This window comes from Nelumbo nucifera, chromosome 2, assembly GCF_055504915.1.
Source record: "Nelumbo nucifera cultivar China Antique chromosome 2, China Antique-T2T, whole genome shotgun sequence".
Classification (NCBI taxonomy): domain Eukaryota; kingdom Viridiplantae; phylum Streptophyta; class Magnoliopsida; order Proteales; family Nelumbonaceae; genus Nelumbo; species Nelumbo nucifera.
This window is the reverse complement of record NC_142650.1, coordinates 15,930,787-15,952,353: the sequence shown is the minus strand read 5'-3', so window position 1 is coordinate 15,952,353 and position 21,567 is coordinate 15,930,787. Positions and strand designations below refer to the sequence as shown.

The window sequence follows — 21,567 nt, the reverse complement described above, 5'->3', positions numbered from 1 at the left end:
TCAGGCTGGTCCGCTGCAAGACAAACCAATAAGTTGTTCAGTTCAGTTACTTACGCGGTTAATTACCAAACTCCTAACTGTGTTTAATTTTAACTTCTACGTTCTCTGCTTGCTAAATTACCAATAACCACAAATCAGGAATGCAGATTGTCTATTCAAGTAAAAGGGTCAAGTATATGGGCCTGGACTGGGTCATATAGAAAATTTGCCACGTGATCAACCCAGGTACACCCAAGTTGGGCTTACTCCAGTTGAGTTTTTGTTGGATTAAAAAAACCGTTCATTTCTTTTTGTGGGTCTAAGGGTTTGGAATCAGAATGAGAATGCTTTATTTCAATTCCAACTGTTTGATTGGATGAAATCCGAATCCTATTCCTATTCCTGGTAGAGTAGCATTTTTTCATTTGAGGGAATGGCCACTTCCTCCTCCTCCTCCTCCCCCTCCCCTAAGAATAAGAGTTCTGATTCTGATTTCAATAATTCCGATTTAAAATTTTTAAAGGTCCAAGGTTTGTTTATGAAGTCTTTCCGAGCATGGAATAGCTATAAAAAAAATGAAAAGAAGTTTCGAAGAAAAAGATAGCAAACAGTGAAGGACCATTATCATGTTTCAGAAAGCTTAAGGCTGCCAAAGTAGGCCCTGGACTTTTTTGAGAATGGACCTTACAAATAAATCTTAAAATAATATTATTATATGCCATTTAATAAAATTTTTATTTAATTATAAAATAACAAATTGGGTCTGCTTGATGAATGAAAAGGTTATTGAGAGGGTCTGAATTCGACTTCCATCAGGGCAATGCCCATTCAAACAGTCTTGTATTGAAAATATTTTCACACTCGTATTTTATTTCATGGAGAGATATTCCGGATATAAGGTTGCAAGCAAGAGACTGTTGGGGCGGTGTAAGCACAGACTTGTCCTGAACGAAGCCGATCTCAGAGGGTCTTCCACCCCAAACCCTCCGATTTGAATAGGCATATGTGTTGTACGAACTACGAAGTGGTCTCAGTAAGAGAGTCGGTCCACTGCAATCTGTTAGGAACCTATTTGTAGAACGCCCAGGCCCAACCAATCGATAGGTATGCATATAGTAGTAATTAGCAAAGCTTCATTTTAATAAAATTGGGCTTAACCCAGTTGTGCTCCGGGCTCAATTATACAAGCATATAACACTAATGGAGTAGTTGGATCTTGGAAGTTGGAGGTACTCCGCCTACTACTTTTGGGTCTTCTGAAATAGAGACCGGTACGGTTGCCGGGTGGTGCAGTCCTTATGCCCCATCCACCAAAAGGGCAAGGCACACCTAGAGGCGACTCGGGACTGGGGAGGAAATTCTAATTAATTAGGCACATCAATATTGAGCAAAAAAAAAAGAAAAATTAAAGAATTTATAAATAATAATAATGTTTAATTGGTAATTTCCTACTTAACCAACGGTAACAATAATTTTAATGCTGTATTTGGTTTAGTAGAAAAAAAAAAAGAGAAAAAAGAAATTAAATGAAAGTTGTTAATTTTTTTTCTTTTTTGAGAAAAGTTCCTGAATTTTGTTTTTCTTTGGCCCTGTTTGCTTTTTGGTAAATTATTTATCCAGCCTGTAAATGCAATTACTTCGGTAAGTTTTTCTTGGAAAACACTTATCCAATAAGTGCATTTAACCCATGTTCTTATATTTCTCAAGTAAATAAGGTAATGACAATTTTAATCATAAAAGTCCATTATTAAAAGGGGTATTTTTGTTTCATTCAAGTGTTGGTAATTTTCTCCTATGTGAGAAAGTTATTTATACACGTAGGAGATGGATATCACTTACCCAGAAAAGTGGTATCCAAGAAAATAAACTTTCTCCGATTCTCACATAAAACTGAAAAAAAGAACCAAGGATTTTTTATTCTCTGTCAAACCAAATAACCTAAAACACTTTATCTGAGTAGTGATCCATTAACATCGTTTATGATTGATTTACTCCATTGAGATATATATCTGATCCAACATAGTCTTAGAGGATAAATAAAAGAAGATTACAAAATGGTTTTAGGGGATGCGACATGAGTATGTTTTGACAGCCTCAACAATCCCCGAATCCCACCATAATTTCCCGCACATATTTTTGTCTTCCCGCTTGCTGCTTGCTAAAAGTAGATACTTGATACAAACCCATTTCCACTTTTTTGTTCCGAGTTCTGAAGCACTCGGGGTGATCTTTACTGACACAGTCACAGGCCACTATAATATTACTTTTTCTATTTTTTATTAAATTAATTAAATTTTTATACGTATAAGTGGAAATAAATAAAAAGAGGAAGAGGGAGAAGAAAGGGGGAATCCACTGTGCATTGAAAATATCTTCCATGAATAATACAAGAGATGTTCTGTACGTGTGAATGCCCTATGTGAAGAGCAGTTCGGATCTCGAAGAATGGATAGAGAGATGAGAAAAATGAGGAGAGAACAAAATAGTTAAAAGGTTTTTATTACAAATACAAGGTTCTAGCCAGCCGGGCGGCTTATACCACCAATAACAAACATCATTAAAAGTTTTAGCTTAATCAACAATCTAGATTTTATATACAAATTTTACAAAGTGAAAGATTTAACTACAGAAAAAAATCTTATCTATATTTCTAAAAAAATTACAGGGTAATAAAGTTTCACTACAGAATTGCATCTTGGGCCTTTGCAAAAGAAATAGCCTAAAAAGTTGCTCCTGAACACAACTCAAATTCCCCCTGCAGCCAAAGGAAAATTACATGAATCATTATAGGTACAGAAGCAGAAGCCATAAGTGCCTTTCCTATCAGCAGTAAAATTGTAATAAAAACTTTTGTTGGAGACTGGAGAGTGATAAAGCATTTGAAGCTTTCGTTGAAGTATATAATTCAGTTTATTATGCGTGTTCGGTGGGTGACATTGTGGCCATTTCCCCCCTTTAGATCTGGAATGCCTACATCCTCTGATTTCTTTTTGGTCCCTGTAATTAAGTTGGAAGGCATGTCATGGGGTCAGGTTTTGCTTGGGTTTGCCTCCTCAACTAGATGCTGACTCTACCAAATTCATCCAAACGCAACTTAACAATAGAAAATTATTGAATCCACCCTGGGGTCCAAGGATCCCAAGTCCCAACTCTGTTCCGAGCCAAACATAATGCGGGTTAAACACTTATCCCTGTACCTGATTAAGGTGGTGTTTTCGATCAATGCATTTTGATTTTTGTAGATATAATTACCAATACCTCACATTCGGTAATGTTGATTCATCGTTAATGGAGAGGCTGAAGGTTTAGCGCTAGCAAGAAATCTTACTTGTTACGTTGGATGAGTGCTTTGTTTTTGGTGCCGACTGCCGAAAGATATTTTTGAAGCCTCTCACTCTCACTCTCAGGACAGGGGGAAGTATGCTGTGCTGCGAACTTCATGAAACCATGAAGCTGCACATAGGGGATTCATCGTTTTTGTTTCGACCCCCAACTTCGCTAAATGTCATCTTACAAAAAGATAATTTTATCTCTTTGTTTGCATCTGTTTCTTTGGTCGTTCTAACTGGCTCTGTTTTTTTCCTTTTTTTATCTCACTTAATTATCAAAAAATAAAAATAAAAACCCTCATTTTCCTCACATTCCTTCCAGGTTCCGAGATAGCGTTACGAACAACAGGACACCTTAAGGGCCGGACTAACAAACAAGCCTAAGTGCCTAACCCCCCCCCCCCCCCCCCCCTACACCTATATATAACGCCAAATAGGTCGCGTTTCACTCTAAAGTCTAAACCCAGATGTCCTTTTGTAAATCCAATCAAATAAAAGGGGTCAATTGGTAATTCGCATGGCGATGGATGATAAGATGAATACTTTGGATGAATTTTTTGGTATTATTTTATTATTTTACACACAAACTTGGAATATTTTTTTTTTTTTGGTACTAAGGTTCTCATGGTTTTATTTTTTTGTTGTGATTTGAAACGCCAAAGAGTTAGGTTGTTGTGCTTGCATGCAGTTGTGTGTTTTCTGTTTACAAGCTCATGGTTAATTCTTGTAGCGTCGAACCTTATTAAAGCAAATTAGCAAAAGAAAATTCGAGTTGAGTTACAGCAAGGAGATACCACTGGCAGTGGCCGATACCGTTTAGCCTGAAATTAATTAGGAGCAATAATAATGGACGGATTAGGTTAAAATCAAACTGAAAAGCGAGGCTCGCCTCACATGTTACCAGCAAGCTCATGTAATAATCATGCCCAACTTCACTCCTCTCGTATAAATATACAAACTTCCTTCTCTCACATGCCTAGAAAGATTTTTTTTCATATATAAATGCTTATGCTTTCTTTCTTTGGCTTCACGTTCAGACCTGTGAAAAATGTAAATCCATTAATTTTTCTTCCTTCCTCTGTTCCCCATAATCTCTCACCGCATTCTCTCTCTCTCTCTCTCTCTCTCTCTCTCTCTCGTTGCACGTGGAGAACAAAGTGAGTACACCGCTATTTTCCTCTGTACTACCCCTAGTAAATATTTGAAAAACCCTATGGACAGAGCTTTTACCCAACAAGAAGACGAACGAGAAGCAACGGTGCACGACCAAAGTATTGTCCGTCACTGACCAAAGCTTTGAACCTCTGTTAATGTTAACCCATTTCCTATTTTGGGCTCTTGGGTATCGAAATCTCTACGCAGCTTGTCTTTCAGAGCTCGATTTTCAAATGGGATCGTTTAGACAAGATTTCTTTGTTCGGGTTTAGTTGTGAAGGGTTCTTTTTTTTTTTTTTTCTTTTTTATGTGGTTCTTCTGGTTGTATTGAAGCAACATAGGTGGGAATGGAGTGTTTAGTTGAGAAGTCTGGGGGAATCAATGAGAGGAAAAATGGCTTCCATGGGAACGAAACTGAGTCATTTACGGATTCCGTTGAAGAGTCTCAGGATAGCAGTTCCTGCAGTTCAAGCTCTGATATCTTGACGTCTGTTGGGACTACGAATGAAGAACGGAACCATAGTAGTTCAGAAGAGGCGTCCTCACCGCCTTCACCAGGCTGGCCGATTCCGAAGTCGGAGTTAAAAAATTATTCGATTTCTGATGCTGACAAAATGCCCCATTTGGATAATAAGAAATTAGACAAACAAGGATCAAAGATTTCGGGTATGTTCTGTTCTCTACTTTTTTTCCTTTTTCTTTCATTTTGTTGATAACAATTTTCTGGTTAGCTCATTTTAACTGATTTATTCTGATTTTGGGATTTCTATAGAGGTTGAGATGATGAAAGAGAAGTTTTCAAAATTGTTACTTGGTGAAGACATGTCCGGATGTGGAAAAGGAGTTTGCACAGCATTGACCATTTCGAATGCCATTACCAATCTTTGTGGTGTGATTTTCTTATTTATTTATTCCTTTGTTAGCGTTGCTGCTTCATGTCATTGGTAGACTGCTATTTCATCCCCAACTGGCATCTCTTGATGGCTGTTTTTCTTTTTTCCATTGCATCTCAGCTACCCTTTTTGGGCAGCTTTGGAGATTAGAACCCCTACCCCCAGAGAAGAAAGCGATGTGGCAAAGAGAGATGGAATGGCTTCTTTGTGTTAGTGATCACATTGTCGAATTGGCATCCTCTTGGCAAACATTTCCTGATGGAAGAAAGATTGAGGTAATACCTATGCTTGACATTTTTTTTTAGTCTTGGTGGCATCCAATTTTAGCCGTTGGTTGAATGGTTAAATCACTCCTTAGTGGTGTTGAATGTCTAACTCAATTTACCGCGTCTCTTTTAAGACTTTATTAATTCCTATTCTTGTTTCCAGTAATAAAATATATGTAAAACTTATGGTTAAAATTGAGAAGATAATCATTCAAAAATTGGAAAATGAGTAATTCATTTGTAGAACTTGTTTTGATGAATTTCTCTTTTTCACAATTCAGGTTATGACTTCTAGACCCAGATCAGATCTTTTTATCAATCTTCCAGCATTGCGTAAACTAGACAATATGCTTATTGTAAGATTCCTACTGCTTCTCTCAGCGTCCTGTATTTGCAACATGGAAGGGCCAAAGTTTCTGATTATTTTTCTTAAACAACTTGAGCAGGAAATATTAGATAGCTTTAGCAACACAGAATTCTGGTACGTCGACCAAGGAATTATAACCCCAGATGCTGATGGGTCAGCCTCTTTTCGCAGACCCCTTCAGCGCCAAGAGGACAAGTGGTGGCTTCCTGTGCCCCGTGTACCTCCTGGTGGTCTCCATGAAAATTCAAGAAGAGAGTTGCAGCATAAACGTGAATGCACTAATCAAATCCTTAAAGCTGCAATGGCTATCAACAGCATTGCTTTAGCTGAAATGGAAGTCCCTGAGTCATATTTGGAATCTCTACCAAAGGTACACAATTCCTACATGATGAGATTATTCTGAATCCTGTCTGATATGAAAAGGAGCTAATATTGAAAGTCTTTTTGGATGTGGTCTCAGAATGGAAGAGCCTGCCTAGGTGATGTGATTTACCGGTATATTACATCAGATCAGTTCTTCCCCGAATGCCTCCTTGATTGCCTTGACCTTTCCTCTGAACATCAGGCCCTAGAAATTGCCAACCGTGTTGAGGCATCAATATACCTTTGGCGCCGGAGAATAGATTCAAAACCCATAAGCAAAAATCGCTCGACTGCTAAGTCATCCTGGGAAATGGTCAAGGAATTGATCATTGATGGAGATAGAATGGAATTGCTTGCGGATAGAGCTGAAAACTTATTTCTTTGCTTGCAGCAGCGGTACCCTGGTCTTCCACAGACAACCTTGGATATGAGCAAGATACAATACAATAAGGTCCAGATATTCTGTTATATCTAGTTCACATTTATACTTTGTTTTACTGCCTTATCCTGCAAGCTCTACACCTCGTGGAATTGACATTTTTTTTTTTTTAGTTTTTTCAGGATGTTGGGAAATCCATTTTAGAGAGCTACTCAAGAGTCTTGGAGAGCCTGGCGTTTAATATTGTTGCCCGCATTGATGATCTGCTCTATGTTGATGACTTGACTAAGCATTCAGATCAACATTCATCAGTCCCCACAGTTAGTGTGATTGGAATTGCCCACAAGAAGGCATCAGTTCTGTATTCAGTGCCTGTCTCAAGCACTCCGTATACTACTGCTTTTACCACTCCAAGCTTGTCACCTGCACCTCTGGTTAGCCCTGCAGGAGGAGAGAGGTCCCCTTTCTTCAACGACAACAACAACAAGCTGCAACATCGTGGGTTTGGAGTAAAGAAAGCCCTGACAGATTATCTTGGTCGTGATACAAAAAGAAACAGTTCCTGCAATCAAGTTGAGGGGTCAGGTACAGTCTCATGCTGAATTATTGCTGAAGCGAATGTAACCTCTTCCCAGCATTGAAACTTGAAAGTCATGAGAGCAAGAAAGATGTCCTCGGCCCGCCCCCCAGTTTGGGATTAAGTTGTAGCAAGAGACCACTGAATTTTCATAGCAGAAACCAGTTGTGTCTCACAAGGCATTTCAGCTTTAAGACTGTCATTATAAATTGGCAAGTGGAATCAAGGGTTAGGAAAATCAACCATCAAATTGTTTGTTTTCTAATTTTGCTGTAACGAGTTCCATGTTTATTGAAATTAGCCTGACAGTTTGATGGGTTCATGGATATCACTTAATCAAGTGAACCGTGTCTGACTGTCTGTAAAATATCTAGGTATTGTCATTAGAATGTGGCTGTGTTTGGATGACAGAGACTTGAAGGTGTGATTTTGGAGTCCAATGAAGAGTGTGTACAAAAAATAAAAAAGTGAATTGCCTCTGTAGATAAAGTTTTGTGAATTTCCGAGAATATTTCTACGTAAGTATCATTGAAACACGCCACATGAGGGGACCACAAAAGATTAGAAAAGGCTTACACTTGTAGGGGGCATTCCGAGAATTGAACTCGGGACCTCTCGCACCCTAAGCGAGAATCATACCACTAGACCAAATGCCCAGATGATGGCATTTTTTATTGTTTACTATATGGATATTAATACACACATATACTCGCAAAATTTTACACTTGCTCAATCATCAAATGTAACAAACTAACCATAATGGTATATATTGGTCCCTTTTATAAAGCTCAAGTGACTTGTAATAGAAAGAGGGAATTGACAAAGCAAAGATCAAAATTTTGTTACTTATTGACCCATCCGATATGTATCGTATCGGAACCTTTTCGATACACCTCTATAGGGAGTGTTTCGGGTTGACAAGTTGTTCAAAAGGTAGACCGACCCCTCTGAATTATTTAAAAAAAAACATAAAAAAATAATATCAATACAGGCCGATATATATTTTGAACCTTGGATAGAAGGGGCTAGTAACTAGAGTTGAACTTCCAACCACTTATAGGAAAAGGATCAAAAAATAGAAGGGGCTAGTAACAAGGAATTATTTTAGTTATAGGAAAATGATCAAAAATTCAAAGGCCTCCCCCACCCTAATCTCCGCCGTCCGAAGACTTTTTACCATTGCCTTGATGGAGGGTGATTTGGCACAACCTAGCAGGAAGGGGATACGTAAGTGCGATTTGATTGAAGGATGACAACTCAACCAGGTAAGCCCAGTTCTAACATTTACAGCTCGGGTATTCAGCCACCTCAGTCCAAAATCCACCTCGGTGTAGAGGCACCCTGGCACCCGATCCAACTCGAGACTAAAGAATTGAAATTCCAACTCGGAGCTAACAAGTCGAAGCGTCGCATAACCGACTCCAAAGGCCTCCCCAATAGATCCCAAATATCTTGAGGTCGCGATGAGCAATAGATCCCGAATCTCCCGAGATCATGATAAGAACCCATCTCGGTTCCGCCTGAATCGGAGGTAGACGATAAACCTCATCCACGTACTGCTCTCCTTCAAAAGGCCCACGACTACTCCAGTATATAAAGACTCGAAATCTTAAGGCAAGTTACGCGTGATTACTCTACTCACTAACATTCAAGTTCTCAAACGTTTAGCTCGAATTCACAACATAATTATTGACATAAGCATCAGAGCGACCTCGTCGAGTGAGTTACCCCGGGTTCTCTGATACACTATTTTGTAGATCGATCCAGCTCGTCGTCCATGTAGAGTTTGGATCACCCTCCAGTTAGGAATAATCAAATCGCGCACCATCACAGCCCTTCTGGACGATCCCACCAATTCCTTCTTCGCTCTCGTCTCCTAGCACTGCATCCCACATCACTCCTTTCAATTCGTTTACCATTCCCTCTTTGCTTCCGCTCCCGTCAACTCGCCCTACGCCGACCCAGACGCCCCTTCGACTTGGTACGGGCAAGTTAGGTATCGAAGCTTCATCGAGATACTGTCAAAAGAGCCCGGTCTATGGGAGAGATACACGGCGAGGGGGAAAGACGTGATGATGCCGGAGATACCCTTTGAGCAATTCCGAGTTGGGTCGCAGTTCTTCGTGCTCACGAGGCGGCACGCATTGTTAGTGATTAGGGATCGCAAGCTGTGGCGGAAGTTCAGACTACCATGTCTGAAGACCGAGTCGTGTTATCCAGAGGAGCATTACGTTCCAACTCTTCTCTCAATAGAGGATCCAAAGGGTTGTAGTCAACACCCACACACCTATCGACCGGCCGAAGTGTCACCTGAGCTTATCTACATGCTCCGAGTTTCGAACTCGACTTACTCGTATTTGTTTGCTAGGAAATTCTCCTCGGATTGTCTGAACCCATTGTTGGAGATTGCCGATACCGTCATTTTACAGGACTAATGTAAGCGCTGGTAATCTCTCTCTCTCTCTCTCTGTTCTCATTGTGCCAAGTTCGAGGTTCAGACGCACACTGATGGTTTTACACCGTTTTGCCAAATGCACAGGAGTGTATAACATGCGTTCAGCCGCTTTGTTTTTTACCCTGATAAATTTGAGCGTTCTTTATTTCCACCGATGAAGTTTTGTATTTACACTTTTTCCAAACGCAGCCTATAGGAATATCGAGCCGCTTTAAGAATCAAGAATATGGACAATTGGATCGTGAATTCGTGATGGATCCCGCAGCAGGTAGTGCACGCTCCAACGGCTTAAAGTTAATGCCCAGGCAGGAGCCAGCTGATGTATGAATGCATTGCAATTTACCTGTTAAATTAAAACCGTCCAATTTGACTTGAAGCATCCAAAATACAAACTAGAAACATGTGCTCAGTGCTCTCTGGTCTCTGGTAGCTGCTAGCACCTTAGCAGGAATTAATGTGACATGTGGGGAAGAACGTTACCCAATTGGAGCCATGATTTAAGTCTTAGGATGTATAAATGGAAATCCAATTTTTATGCTGCTGTGGAGGCAGCTGGTTTTTTCATTTCTGAAGCAACCAGGAAAATCAACTTGGTTGGCATGCATGATGAACAGAACGCCACCACCTCACAAGACAATACCTTTATTAATAAGTCCAAGCAGAGGATGTTGGATGATGTGGGTAGACTTGCTAATGGAAAGTAGACCCTCTCGTACAGGGGGGGGCCTCCCATCCATCAATTCAAATTTGAAGAAAGGTCACACCGTCACAAATCACAATCACAACGTCGAGCACTAGAGCTGGTGGCACTGCTACCGCTTTAATAAAGTAAAATATACTCAACACTACTACTATCACTTCAGCTTGCTTTCTACCTCCAATATCTTCAGGTACCTTTTTCATGGGCAACGCTTACTTCTGTTGTTAGTCGTTGTTTCTTGCTGTTGCCAGCATTCTTGTTCGGCAATGCTAACAGAATCAGTTTTTTTTTGACATACAATTAAAGAAAATTAAAAATCAAGCACAGTTTTATTTGATTTTGTCCAACCATCATATATGGCAATGGCAGACACAGAGCAAAACAATTTTAATAGTTCCAAGGAAAGAAATGGTACGATATGATCTTACAGTAAACGAAAAAAATATTGTATTTTAATTTGTCTTGTGAGGTAGCGGTTAGCCTTCATTTTTCATAACAATTACAATAGCAATAGTAATTGTTAGTGACCGTTTTAAACTTTTCAATGATCAAGTCATGATCATCATTTAGCCTCTCCATGCTGTCCTTACTTGAATTTGAGCAAATTTCATTGTAAGATTCTGGCTGAATTTGCACCTACATTAAAATTCGTAACTAGGTTCCAACTTGCATTCGCAACTAATGAAATCAAAGTATGCCCCCATTGCAAATTTGCAATGTATACACACGTGTGTATGCATTCTGTTGTAGCGTTTCTCTATACTCTCCTCTCCAAACCTTCAATATAGAGTTGAGATTGACCACTAGGCTGATCCAGTCCCATCTCTCTCTCTCTCTATGTATGTATTTTGGGTTTTGGCAATACATGGGCCTTAAGTCAGCCAGATGGGCCTCAACATTAAATTTAAAAGCATGTATTTAATCAGGGCTATAAATGGATCGCATCTACCTAAATCTGCAACCAATATGATTATTTAACTCTTGGATCTGAACCCCAATATGTTGGACTAAGATTTAATCTGCATCCATTTTATTGTGATTATTAACAAGATACAAGTTTCAACATCTTAAATCCGACATAATTGATAATTGGATCTAGAGTCAAAATAGGCATTGGACTTTTGGATTATATATATATATATATATCATAATCAAACCCCAGTCTGATAATTTAATCTAATAGTTGAACAAATAAGAAGACACTTGGCCCAAGCGAAAGCCCAACCTCACCCTATGGAGTATCTAAAACCATGAAACCCGGTCCGGACCTCCTACAGGCTACAGTCTTACCCATAAGAACCTTACCCCCACCCACAATGGCATTATAACCGAACATAGGGTCCTAGTATAGGAGATTCAAACGCTTGGAAACCAAAACTGTATGGATTGCCCAAAATTCCAGGTGGAAACATATTTAATTTATACTTCATCATAAATATTTTGGAGGGTTAAATATTTAAACTACTTAGTAAATGGATAAGAATATAGGTGTCAATGGGTCGGGTTTGGGTTGAAACCAATCTAAATTAAAACAGTTCTGAACCAGATTAAACGGTCCAAACATTGAATTGGACCGGTCAAAAATAATCTAAAATATGCATTGGATTGAATTAGACCTGACCCATTTGTAATGGATTTACAATGAACTGGATCGGATTGGAACAAATCCAATACTCCAATTGACACCCTTAATGGTGCGGTCTTCCCAATCCCAAAACAGGTGATAGTGCAATAGATGGACTTGGAGCCATGTCATCATAGATCAGGAGCGCGGGGGGGTGAACTAACAGGGGAAGGTGGCACCGGTTTCTTCAATCGATGGGTCCTAGGATCGACCTTTAGTACTCCCTCAAGTAACAAGGCCGAGATGTAGTGAAGGCTCTGACGACAATTGAAGTCTTCTTGCACGGATCGTGGAACCAACAACCATTCAATCCCATGGATCACATTGTCGGGGCAGAGCAGGTCATACCGTTCAACCCACGTAAAGGACTTCATCCAGACTCTCTTGCTTAGTGGATCTCCGGTGACCTAGTAACCACTGAAGAGAAAAACACACTGAAATTGTTGAAGGAGAAGGTAATCGCTGAAGAGAAAAACATTTCCGGTCACCTTCTCCTTTCTTTCCTTCTTATGCTCCTCTCCACTGGAAATCTCGTTGGGATCACTTCCTCAACAACATCTCCGTTCGACCCTAGTAACCTAGTTAACCTAAAGGACACTTTTACCTCTCTAGTCTTTACTTAACTGAAGGGCAACATGATCATTTTATCTTTTCTCTTAATATTTTAATGGTTTTGTCCATTGTTAGAAACTAGGGGTGAGCATGGGTCGTTTCGGTTTGGTTCCATGGCAGAACCTGAAACCTACCTTGTAGTGGGTCAGTTCCAAGTTTTTGGAACCGGAACCTACCCTATGAAGATCGGTTCCAAGGTCAGTTCTGGTCCTTAGGTCGGTTCTAGGGTCTATTTGTGGAACCTGTTCTTTGTTTACGCTCCTTCTTAAAAAGATGAAACATGTCCTTTGTTGATTTTCAATAATGATAATAAATAATTTAAAACTTATATTATGTTTATTGATTAAATTAAATATCTTAATATCTAGATTATTATAATATATTAACATATGATTCAAATTTTATCATATTATAATTTAGCTTTTTATAAATAGTATCTTTTACAGTATTTATTATACATATTCAAATATTAAAATGAAAACAAATGATCAAATTATTTAAGTAATTCAGTGGTCAAGTAAGACAATGGCTTTTATAACAATGAGTGCTTGGGTTCAAATCTTTACATTCTTAAAAATATTTTAAAGTTTATTTCAAGGCAAGTTCGATTCTAAGGCTGGTTCCACCAAGGCCAATCAAGACTGGTTCATTGGGTTGGTTTGGGTAGGATAAAACCCTAGATCCTGGAATCAACCTATGTTGGGATTGGTTCTAAGAATTTGGAACTAGACCCTATCCTACCCTATAACAAATTGGGTAGGGTCGGCTTAAGGACGATTCCATTTGATTTCAAATAGAACCTACACATTTTCTCACCCCTATCAAGAATTATAGGGATACTTCAACTGACCATGCAAACAATAGGGTCAGAATTCTTGTGTATTTACTAAACTATAGGAGTAGTTTAAGTATGTAACCCTAGACGAGTTGAAATTCACTTGGTCAATGATTCCAACTAAACAATAAAATTCTTATACTTGTGTAGGTTTAGGGTTTAAGATGCATTGGATTTGATCCATTTGGGTTACAAGGTGATTCGGGAGAGTTGGTAATTGGTGCTAATACAAATGTGCAAATTTGGCTAAATAATCAATCATGAGTGCACGTGTGAGCCCAATGTACCAGATCCATCATGTACGAGAGGTACAATGTCGATGATGTGTTCGTAGGGTGTTAGATCCAACAGAATTGATTTATACTTTTATGCTTTTTTTTGGTATTAATCACAACAGAGTTTTTATTCGCAGGAGATCCGGACTCGGCCTTAAATGTTACATTGTCATTTTCAAATATTTTAAATTTGCCTTCCAAGAGGAAGATCTTAATTATAGCACCGGATGAACGCTTCTTCGTGAGAATCATTGTTTTTAAAATCAGGCCGGACCGGAAAAACCAGGAACTGGTCATTTGATCAGTTCCGTTTTCTTCTAAAATCGCTTTTTCTCCTAAAACCATTGATTTTGGTTAATAAACCGTTGAACTTGCTGGTTAATCATTTGAATCGTTTAAACGGTTTTGACCATTTTCCAATTTTTTAATTTTTTGTCAATACGAACTGACCGTTCAAATTAAACGGTCAAACCATTCAAACCGATAACCGGACCTATGACCGATTCGTTTTTAAAAACCATAGTGAGAAACCATCAACTTATCTGTTCGTCTTTGCTGCAGAACGAAATAGGCCTTATATGCTAAGGTGAAATTTCCACTTTTTAAATATGCCACGTGGAAAATTCCAAGAAGAAGATCTCGTTTTAGAAACTGACAAACCCGCTGGCATGTGAACTGGAATTCGAATTAGGTTCTCACAGAACCGTCCTCACAACATCTTAATTGTTTTTATTGGGAGTTCAAATCAGTCCCCACCAGATTGCCCCTACAACGTCTCACAATCCATCCCAACCGTGTATTATCGGGAATTCCCCAATATACGACGGAAATGTGCTGTGGAACGTTGTGGGGGGCTGATTTGCTCTCTTTTATTCGTAGAAAGATTTTCACAATTAAGGTTGTGAGGACAAATGGACGATTTTGCAAGGATCAAATCTAATTGCCCGGCAAGTGTGAAATTATGGGATATGGCTGCTAATGTATGCGATGTGTGGTGTGAGATCATGTTAGTTGATGTTTGGAACAATGTTTTAAAAGCCGATTCAGAGGCTGAACCATTTTTGTCCTGAGTTGCGGGTCACTTGTTCAACCAGCTGGGTCGAACGGTTCAGACTGTTTCATGTCATATATGTGTGTGTAGGGGTGTCAATTGGATTGGATTTGGTCCAACCCGATCCAATCCAATGCGAGTCCATTACAAATGGACCAAGTCCAATCCAATCTAATGAATATTTTGGACCAGTCCAATTCAATATCCGGACCATTTAATTTGTTCAAATTTGTTTTATTTTAGATAGGTTTCAACACAAACCCGGTCCATTGACACCTATATTTTTATCTTAGATCAGTGGACCATATATTGGCTTAATCCAACTGAATCTAATATAAATTTATTATGGACAGACCAGGTCCAGTCCAATCTAATAAATATTTTGAATCAGATTAAGTCCAATCCAATATATCTTGTTGGTCCATCCAATCCATCCAAATTGATTTTGGATTGGACGGGTCCGGTCCAAAACTAGTCCATTGACACCCTTATATATGTGTATAAATATATATTTTATCAATAAAAAATGTATGAATATGTATTAGATATGTTATATGTATTTTTATATTTAATTTATATTTTTTAACTCAGTTTTTTTTTTATTTATAAAAAAAATATTAAAAATTATAAATTGAGGCAAAATTTTTTTTTATTTTTTGCAAAAATAGCAGGGCAAAGCACCTACGGCTCATTGAGATGCATAGATTTCAAAAAGTTACCTAAAATAAAAAAAAAAATCACCTCAATCAGACATCAGAATGCAAAGTTATAACCGCAACCCAATAATCGGGTCGAACAGGTAAATGGTTGAACCAACCAGATCAAATGGTTGTTGACCAAACCAATGATTTTTGACCATCGAACGGGTCTTGACTGAATCGGACTTAGAATCTTTGGCCAAGTGACGGTTTGATTGGTCGGGTTGAAAACATTGGTTTGGAATGTGTTTTGTCGAGAGGTGATATTCAGAGTCGTCCCTAAGGTCAATGTAAGGAATGAGTTCACATGAGCACCCCTTGTGGGGGCACCCCATGGCTTCCAAAAGTTTTTATATGCATTGAATGTACAATCTGTGACTCGGTCATGAGGTTAAATGAATCAATGGTTCAACCGATCGGATCAAATGGTTATTGACCAAATCAACGGTTTTTAACCATTTAACAGGTCTTGATTGAACCGAATCTGGAATATTTACGGAGTGACGATTCGAGCGATTCGACCGGCGGGGTCATCAACGGATTGAAAACATTGATCGGGAACATCTCGCGATGACAAGTATGAAAACATCATCGGAAGGTGTTTTCAATAGATGGTCGAGATGTGCTGTGGGTCAGTGTGGGGCGCTGTTGTGAAATCGGAAGGAGCGCTTTGTGAGGAGTAGGAGTGATCCCAATTCGAAATTGTGAATTCTCGGGCCCGGCAACAGGCATCAAATCAGCTCTGGCTGTTCTCCATACAAGGAACACCAAAGCAAAATACTACGCTACCCATTTCATCTTTTATCTTTATCCGGCCATCATTAATTGGAGTCACCATGTGTCCATGTGTGCCTACCTGTTCCCCACCGTTAAATCTGTTCCGTGTTCCGCCTTCCGCGGTTTCCACAGTTCCACCTTTCTTTCTCCAACTTTCTTTGCTTTGAAAGAAAGTTAAAAACTCAACCTATATTTTTGTTTACTCCGGTCGGATCTATTACCCGCCGGCGGAAAATGAACGGTCAGCATTCTCGGAAATTTGGCACGAATATTCACATAACTGCCCTTGATGGCATCGTTAACGTTAACTCCCTCTTCACCTTAGGAGTCTTCGTTGGCCTCGCCTGGAATCCCACCGACCAAAACAACAGCCTCACCGATGACCCCAATTGCATTCCCGGCAGAAGCGTCGCCGAGGACCTCATCGCCTTCCACGTTTACTCCTTCAGCTCGTTTCTCTTCTCCAGCCTCATTGCTCTGGGTCTCAAACAGGCCATCAGGATTGCAAAGAGCTCCGATGCTCACGATGGCCACGAAAGTATGTTTGCGCGTGTTAACAAGACGGCGCTGCGAGTCGGAATCATGGTTTCTGCGGTCGGGTCGGTGTGCGGATGTGGGTTTTTGTTGATGGCGTTGGTGAACGTGGTTCAGATCAAGCTCGGGACTTTGGCTTGCGGGAGCTTCTACAGCTACGGAGCCATAGTCCCTCTTCTCATCTTTGTCCCCACTGCGCTTCTCATTTATGTTTGCCTCGTCTTATACGCTTTTACTCGCTAAATTTCCATATTTCTTTTTTGGCTCTCGTCTTTGCGTTATTGATGGATTTGAGGATCCAAGCACACTTCCCTGTATACTCTATGCACATCACGTTTATGAGAAAGGGAGTTTTTTTTTTTCTTTTTTTGAGCAGAAAGGGAGAATTTGTGTTCAATATGAAAAGAATTTGAAAGAAAACTGAACATATATACTTGTATTAAAAAGTTCTGTGGTGGATGTATGGATGGGTTTGCAATGAGTTCACCTTTGATGTTCATACATCTTTATAAGCTTGAATCCCAATAAATTTATTGCTAAAGTTCCGGCATTTCTGAAGGAAAGGAATTCATTTTTATATTTGCTTTCGCCCCTATTCTGCCTTTTTAGTTTGGTGAAAATTGGAAATAGGTTTTGCTTGATAACACAAGGATCTTTTGTGGCAAATTTGATCAGCTTCAGGCGGAGATGGTATTGATTATGCGATATTTATTTTGTTTGTTTTAGTCTATTGTGTGTTCCACTTAGACTATTTCTTTTTATAGAAGGAATTGAAGAGAGGAATCCGTTAATCTGTTCTCAGGGTCAGGGAGAAGCATATTGTTGCCGCTTCTATCTTATTGATCTTAGAGCATTCTTTTTTCTTATCTTTTTCCTTGGCATATAAGAACATGTCTGATGGTTTCTTCCTTTCTAATTTTCCTTCTTTCAGTTTTGAAGGCAGAACTTCCAAGTTAGTGATTGGTTGATGCAGGAGCTGAAGAGTCAAAATTGAAAATTTATGAAATTTTATATATTTCTGTATTTTTAACATTAGGGGTATTTTTTTCATTTTGCAATTTTCTGTGGGGTCCATTATTAGGGTTTAATTTGTCTAGTTATAGGTTGTTTATGTTTAAAATTTCAGAGCCATTGCATAACTAGGATTAGAGTTATTGAGTCTTCTTTGAATTGAAATAGGATATAACAACTTAGTTTACGTCCCACTAGGATTATTGAGTCTAACAGTTTGACTCTTTGGATTATTATGAGATTAGGGTCTATAAATATGAATGGACGTTTTACACAAAGGCAATGAAGTTTATTGAGTTTTCTTCAGCTTATTCTAGCTATATGGACTGTGGTGAGTGATTCCCATGCCCTAGAGTGATTCTAGGCACCCCGTGAGTGATTCCAGGTATTTTTTTTCTCTTTTTTCTCTTCCTATGCCGTTACAGCCATCAACAGCCATAAAACTCTGATCAAGAAGACCATTCAACATTCTTTAAGGGCTAGAACTGAGTTGACATCATTAGTATGTGAAATTTGAGGGTCCCCCCCCCTTCCCTCTCTATCAACCTAATCACAATATTTTAACCCTTTATATGTGATATGTCCCATTAACAATTTAATATGATTTGCAGCTTAGATGAATGCGTTGGTGGGTTTTCCTATTATTTAACATTAATGTTAATTTGTGTGAAGTGGTTGATTTTGTTTAGTTATTTACTCTCCGATATTTTTTGAATGATTTTTTTTCTTTGGTATTTTGGTATTTGTCTATTTATTTTGGGAAAGTGAGGGGCTTGATGGTATTGACTTTCAAGGAGTTGTACAATTTAAGGAGGATATCAAATCTCGTGATGTAAACAGACCTGGAGATGGGGAGGTTGCTAAAGTGCCGTTGAAGCAAAGTTCTTTTATTTATTTATTTTTTCTGTTAAAGAAGCAAAGTTCATGAAGCCAATAAGTAAATGATCTAGATGAAAACAACCTGATATTCAGGGATTTGCCTCCTCCAAATTGGTACACCCATGTGCATAGCTCTCTTGGAACCAAGAGAGAGTTAAAACACTAAAAAATTCTTGCATTCCTATGTTTAAACTGAAATAAAAACACCCAACATTGTTCACCAAATTTGTTCACGAACTCCTTCCTGAGCTTTCCCAGTTGAGACCCGAAGTGCTTTCCCTTCTTCATTAGCAAAAGTTTTTAATCTCTCTTTTGATTACCTGTTCTATGTCAACATATGGCAAGGGATCAGTTAATAGCTTTCAATATCCGTTGTTTCTGCCTCATTTTGCTTCTCCTCTCCTCACTATATTACATTTCATTTGTCTTCTGGTCTCACTGCTCAAGGCCCTGTAATTCCCCAAACCACATCATGCTGCCAAAGCAAAGCCTTCCCATTCATCTTTTTTATTTCTCTTCAGCATGGAACCACCTCTCTTTCTCCTCAAAACCACCTCAGAAACTCCTCAAAATTGCCCTGTTTGTCAAGAAATGGCCACATAGGAATCTTGCTGGAGGACTTGAACGCCATGCCTTAACTCTCCACCTTGACCTTGCCAAGAGAGGCCATGAACTTCATATATTTACTACCAACTCTGCAAATTCCTCCTTCCCTAGATACCCACATGTCAACATGAATTTTCACCTATCTAAACCTACAGCTGCAGGTTACCTTGATCAAGCTGTAGTGTGGAAGCAATTTCAAAGCCAAAATTCAACCGGAAGACCATTTGATGTGGTTCACACTGAAAGTGTTGGCCTATTGCACACTCGAGCACAACATCTCACAAATCTTGCTGTTTCTTGGCATGGGATTGCATATGAGACCATACATTCTGACATCATTCAGGAACTTGTGCGCTCTCCTGAAGAACCCCGGGCATATGCACTCACTGAAAGATCTATCAAGGTTGTTGAAGAGGTGAAGTTTTTTCCTAGGTATGCCCACCATGTTGCTACCAGTGATCACGCTGGGGATATTCTGAAGAGAATTTACATGATCCCTGATGAACGTGTTCACATCATCCTTAATGGTGTAAATGAGGAAATCTTTAAGCCGGACTTCGGAAGTGGAAAAGAGTTCAGGCGGAAGATTGGCATTCCTGAATCTGGAGTTTTGGTTTTGGGGATGGCTGGGAGATTAGTGAAGGATAAAGGGCATCCAATAATGTTTGAAGCTCTGAAGCAAATTTTTATGGAAGAAAGGACCTTTCAGAGAAGAGTTTTTATTTTGGTTGCAGGGGATGGGCCTTGGGGTAGTAGATATAAAGACCTTTGGCCCAATGTTCTAGTCTTGGGACCATTGGAGCAGGCACAACTGGCAAGGTTTTACAATGCACTTGATATCTTTGTTAACCCAACTCTTCGAGCTCAGGGGTTGGATCACACATTGCTAGAAGCAATGCTTTCTGGCAAGCCAGTGATGGCTACAAGGTTTGCTAGCATAACAGGGTCTGTGATTGTTGGCTCTGAGGTGGGTTACACATTTTCGCCAACTGTGGTTTCACTGAGGAATGCCCTTTATAGGGTATGGGGAGATAGAAGTGGAACACTGGAGAAGAAGGGGCAGGTGGCTAGAGAGAGAGGTTTGACACTGTTCACTGCTTCTAAAATGGCTGCTGCCTATGAAAGGCTTTTCCTTTGCATAAGTAGCGATAGAGAAATAGGAGCTAGAAGGGAAGATTATTGCAGGTATCCACTTCCATCAGACTAGGGCTGGCCAGTTTATCTTTAATCCATTTTTTCAGGAGTTGGTGTTGTCATTAAACAAATGGTGTTTGCCATGGTGCCACCTCCACTAGAATAAGTGGGATTTTAGGTGGAAGCACTTTTTGAGAGCTGGTTGCAGTATAAAACCCGGGGGGATGGGGGAAGATTTGTTCATCACAGTTTCAGACTAAAGAGATGGAGGCACATACGAAGTGCATTTTCCTTGTGGCATTTCTTGTACTTGTAGTCATTTCAGGGCTTGAAAAAGTTGATGGGGCTGGCGAGTGTGGGAGATCTTCTCCTGAAACGGAGGCCTTCAAACTGGCTCCCTGTGCATCAGCAGCACAAGATGAGCATGCTCAAGTATCTGACAAGTGCTGCCTTCAGGTGAAGCAAATGGGCCAGAGGCCAAGTTGCCTCTGTGCTGTAATGCTTTCTCAGACGGCCAAGAATTCTGGAGTCAAACCAGAAGTTGCTGTAACCATTCCCAAGCGCTGCAACCTTGCTGATCGTCCTGTTGGTTACAAGTGTGGAGGTAAGGGGTGTCTCTTCTGTGATTTCCTTTTTTCTGGCTCTTGGTATTCCTATTCGGTTCAATTTATTTGTTACTTATTTCCTATATATCCTTCCTCCTGTTACTGGTTTTGCAGCTTATACACTGCCTTGAAGAGTTAAAATAAGATGTGAAGAATAATAAATGGTCTGGGTATGGATGCCGAGGTACTTGTTTTTAGTAGTTACTGGTGTCGTGGAAGCTATGTTGCTACAACAATAAATAGAAGTGGTTTGTATATCTTTTATGTAAACATCTGAATGAAGTCTATGCTTGCTGGTGTTTGTTGAGTTCAGTTGATTAGAATCCTCCTGTGCGTTGCTTAGATTTAGATGCCCACCACAAGTAGTACTACCATAGTGAAAACTAGATCGGATCAGAAAAATTTCATGCACGTATAAAATATTACCATCGGTTCTCTTACATGAATTATATTGCAATGGCCT

At 39.5% G+C, this 21,567-nt stretch overlaps 3 protein-coding genes, 1 non-coding gene and 1 pseudogene across 6 annotated transcripts; 4 read left to right on the top strand and 1 right to left on the bottom strand.

The window, feature by feature from the left end:
- Positions 1-4,337: 4,337 nt before the first annotated feature.
- Positions 4,338-7,748, top strand: LOC104597059 (rop guanine nucleotide exchange factor 7-like). Of its 3 annotated transcripts, none has more exons than XM_010258449.3 (7): positions 4,338-5,129; positions 5,236-5,352; positions 5,477-5,631; positions 5,904-5,978; positions 6,069-6,359; positions 6,450-6,803; positions 6,914-7,748. In XM_010258449.3, exons 1-7 carry the CDS (start codon positions 4,811-4,813, stop codon positions 7,331-7,333), a joined length of 1,731 nt encoding a protein of 576 aa, XP_010256751.1. In that variant the 5' UTR covers positions 4,338-4,810; the 3' UTR covers positions 7,334-7,748. The 3 variants fall into 3 exon arrangements, with proteins under 3 accessions (XP_010256751.1, XP_010256750.1, XP_088755427.1); XM_010258448.3 differs by having other exon boundaries at positions 6,905-7,748; XM_088899301.1 differs by having other exon boundaries at positions 5,904-6,359.
- Positions 7,749-7,892: 144 nt separating this feature from the next.
- Positions 7,893-7,964, bottom strand: TRNAP-AGG (transfer RNA proline (anticodon AGG)). Its single transcript has one exon. It is a non-coding gene; the product is annotated as a tRNA-Pro (tRNA).
- Positions 7,965-8,557: 593 nt separating this feature from the next.
- Positions 8,558-10,189, top strand: LOC104597333 (glycosyltransferase BC10-like; annotated as a pseudogene).
- Positions 10,190-16,433: 6,244 nt separating this feature from the next.
- LOC104597060 (UDP-Glycosyltransferase superfamily protein) lies at positions 16,434-20,572 on the top strand. The gene is made up of 2 exons (XM_010258450.3): positions 16,434-17,045; positions 19,306-20,572. Exons 1-2 carry the CDS (start codon positions 16,570-16,572, stop codon positions 20,570-20,572), a joined length of 1,743 nt encoding a protein of 580 aa, XP_010256752.2. The 5' UTR covers positions 16,434-16,569.
- A 135-nt stretch (positions 20,573-20,707) lies between these two features.
- On the top strand, positions 20,708-21,416 carry LOC104597063 (uncharacterized). Its single transcript, XM_010258452.2, has 2 exons — positions 20,708-21,103; positions 21,219-21,416. The coding sequence occupies exons 1-2, from the start codon at positions 20,764-20,766 to the stop codon at positions 21,233-21,235; spliced, it is 357 nt and encodes a 118-aa protein (XP_010256754.1). The 5' UTR covers positions 20,708-20,763; the 3' UTR covers positions 21,236-21,416.
- The last annotated feature ends 151 nt before the right edge of the window (positions 21,417-21,567 follow it).